The 2,550-nt window shown below is 40.6% G+C and overlaps 1 protein-coding gene across 1 annotated transcript in view; it reads left to right on the forward strand.

The window, feature by feature from the left end:
- The window catches only part of Kcnk10 (potassium channel, two pore domain subfamily K, member 10), a 132,087-nt gene that overhangs the window by 69,819 nt on the left and 59,718 nt on the right, over positions 1-2,550 (forward strand). The window contains 1 exon segment of the mRNA XM_013014619.1: positions 977-986. Coding sequence (XP_012870073.1) covers positions 977-986 — 10 coding nt within the window.

The following is a 2,550-nucleotide window of genomic DNA, read 5'->3' on the forward strand; positions in this document are numbered from 1 at the left end:
GCACATTCCCAGCCCTATACCCCACCCCCTTTTTAGCCATCCTAGAGACACCCATGTTTATCTCTTGGGTTCAGTGGTTTGACATTCATTACCATGCCTCTAACTATCACCTGTGTATTGCCACTTGTGGAATTTCCAGTTTTAAGGGTTGTTTCTTGGCTTTCCATTGTGAAAGATGAGGAGTTAGTCTCTCCTACCCCATAGCAGAAGGCCTCACTTACCTTCCTATTTTTTTAAGATAGTTTAGTGAGATAAACTCAAACTAAGCAGATGCTCTTTGCAACTGATCATATGGTAGACTATGATCACTTCTTTTTTTGCACGGGTTATTGTTGTTGTTGTGTGTATATGTGTTTCTTCCTGATACTTGGTGATTTTGTATTTTTGTCTTAGAGTTTTACAATTATAACAGTATGTAATAACCTTAGGCTTCTACTCACGAGCAAGCATGACTTCCAACCTCCTGTGGGCGGTGATATCTCTTCTCTCTCTTCTTCTCCAGTACAAAATTTCAGTTGGCACAATCTTGTTAATGTTTACCTTAGTGATTAAATATTCTGGCTTTGCCAGCTTTAAGCAAGGCTCCTTGGCTCTCAACTATTTCATATAACTCAATTCATTTCTCAGCATCTCAGCTATTATTCATTGAATCATTCTATAGTATAACATCAAGGTATACAATTACATTCTTTTCTCTTCATCTGAGACATTGCTATTGTCATAGCTCTGTAATTTAATATTGCCAATGTTCATCTCTAGGTCTTTTGGACATAATTTTCTTTATCAGTTGCTTGGTGAAAAAACATACTCAGTTACTTAAGAATAATCTTGAGGGATAAGATGGATGTGGTGGTATGTTTATAATCCCAGTACTTAGGATGTAGAGGCTGAAGGATTGCAAGTTCCTTCTAGAGAAGCTACACAGAGAAGATTCTATGTAAAATAAAAAAGTAAAAAAATAAAGAAAGAGAGAAAGCTGGGCATTGGTGGCTCACACCTGTAAACCTAGCTACTCAGGAGGCTGAGATCTGAGGATCATGGTTCAAAGAGCCTGGGCAGGAAAGTCCGTGAGACTCTTATCTCTAATGAACCACTAGAAAAACCAGAAGTGGTGCTGTGGCTCAAGCGGTAGAGCACTTGCCTTGAGCTGATGAGCACAGGGACAGTGCCCAGGCCCCGAGTTTAAACCCCATGACTGACAAAAAAAGAAAGAAAGAAAGAAAGAAAGAAAGAAAGAAAGAAGGAAGATAGGGAAAGATAGAAGAAGGAAGGAGGGAGGGAAGGACAAAAAGAAGTCAGAAAGAAAGGAAAGAAGGAAAGGAGGGAGGGTGAGAGAAAGAGAGAGAAAGGAGAAGCAAAGAAGGATGACAGGAAGGAAGGAAATTGGTGCATGTAATCATGGTGGGTGAGAAGTTCCTTTGCAGGCCATCTGCAAGATGGAGAATCTGGCATGCCTGTAGTGTGGTTTGGTCCATGTATCTCAGGAGAGAGAGAGGCGGGGGAGAGAGAAAGAGAGAGAGAGACAGACACACAGACACACAGACACGCAGACAAAAAGACATAAAGAGACACAGAGAGAAACAGACACGGAGACACAGATAGACAAAGAGACAAAGAGACAGAGACAGAGACACAAGACAGAGGTAGAGACAGAGACTGAGAGAGAGAGTCCTTTCTTCTTCCTTTTTATTTTTATCCAGTTCCCTAGCCGATTGGGTAATTCCTTCAGACACCGAGGTTGGATCTCCTCATCACATTTAGTTCACCATCTTACACGCCTTCTGATGCATCCTCATAGACACATGTAGTGATAATGCTTCATCATTTCCCTAATTAGTTCTCAGTATTCATAAATCCAGTCAAGCTGACATGTAAAATTAACAATCACAGCTACTTAGTGTAATTATATGACATACAAGTTTTACACTTGCAAATGGAGAAGTATAGAACATTAGCTATTCCAGGTTTCAAGGTGTCTACTACCTGGGTAGGTCTGGGGCCTACTAGCCTTTTGTGACACTGCAAATCAGGTTGGTCCATACTAGCCTATAGGATCACTGCACACAACTGTGGAAGCCTGTGGCCTGGACCTGGCCCTTTATCCTGTCTCTTGGTACAAGCCAGGGCTGTAGATGACAGTCTTACTGTTAGGGAGGCGAAATGGGTCACGTTTTTTAGGATTTGCTATAACATAATTAAAGTTGGGAAGGTCCTTGCTACTTCTGGATGTATGTTGTTTGGTCTATGATCCATGAGATATGAGTGCAGGTTATTCAAGATTGATAGGAAGCTTGATTTTCATGTTTTATGAAAAGGCTGAATCAGTATTCTGTCTGATGCATTGGAAAAAAATATAGCTACACTGGACTGCACCAACAACATGTTTGTTTTTCCTCTGTGAAGCACTAATAGTCTTTATTGTGTTAGTTTGTTGGGAAATTAACTTGTGCTAATTGGCTAATTAATTTGTTAACCCGTTAGGGATTTGTTTTGTGGATGGTCATGGTGTTATATGCTTGAGGAATGACCACTCCATCGTTCCATGGAAAA

This window comes from Dipodomys ordii, unplaced genomic scaffold, assembly GCF_000151885.1.
Source record: "Dipodomys ordii isolate 6190 unplaced genomic scaffold, Dord_2.0 Scaffold2, whole genome shotgun sequence".
In the NCBI taxonomy this organism is placed as follows: Eukaryota; Metazoa; Chordata; class Mammalia; order Rodentia; family Heteromyidae; genus Dipodomys; species Dipodomys ordii.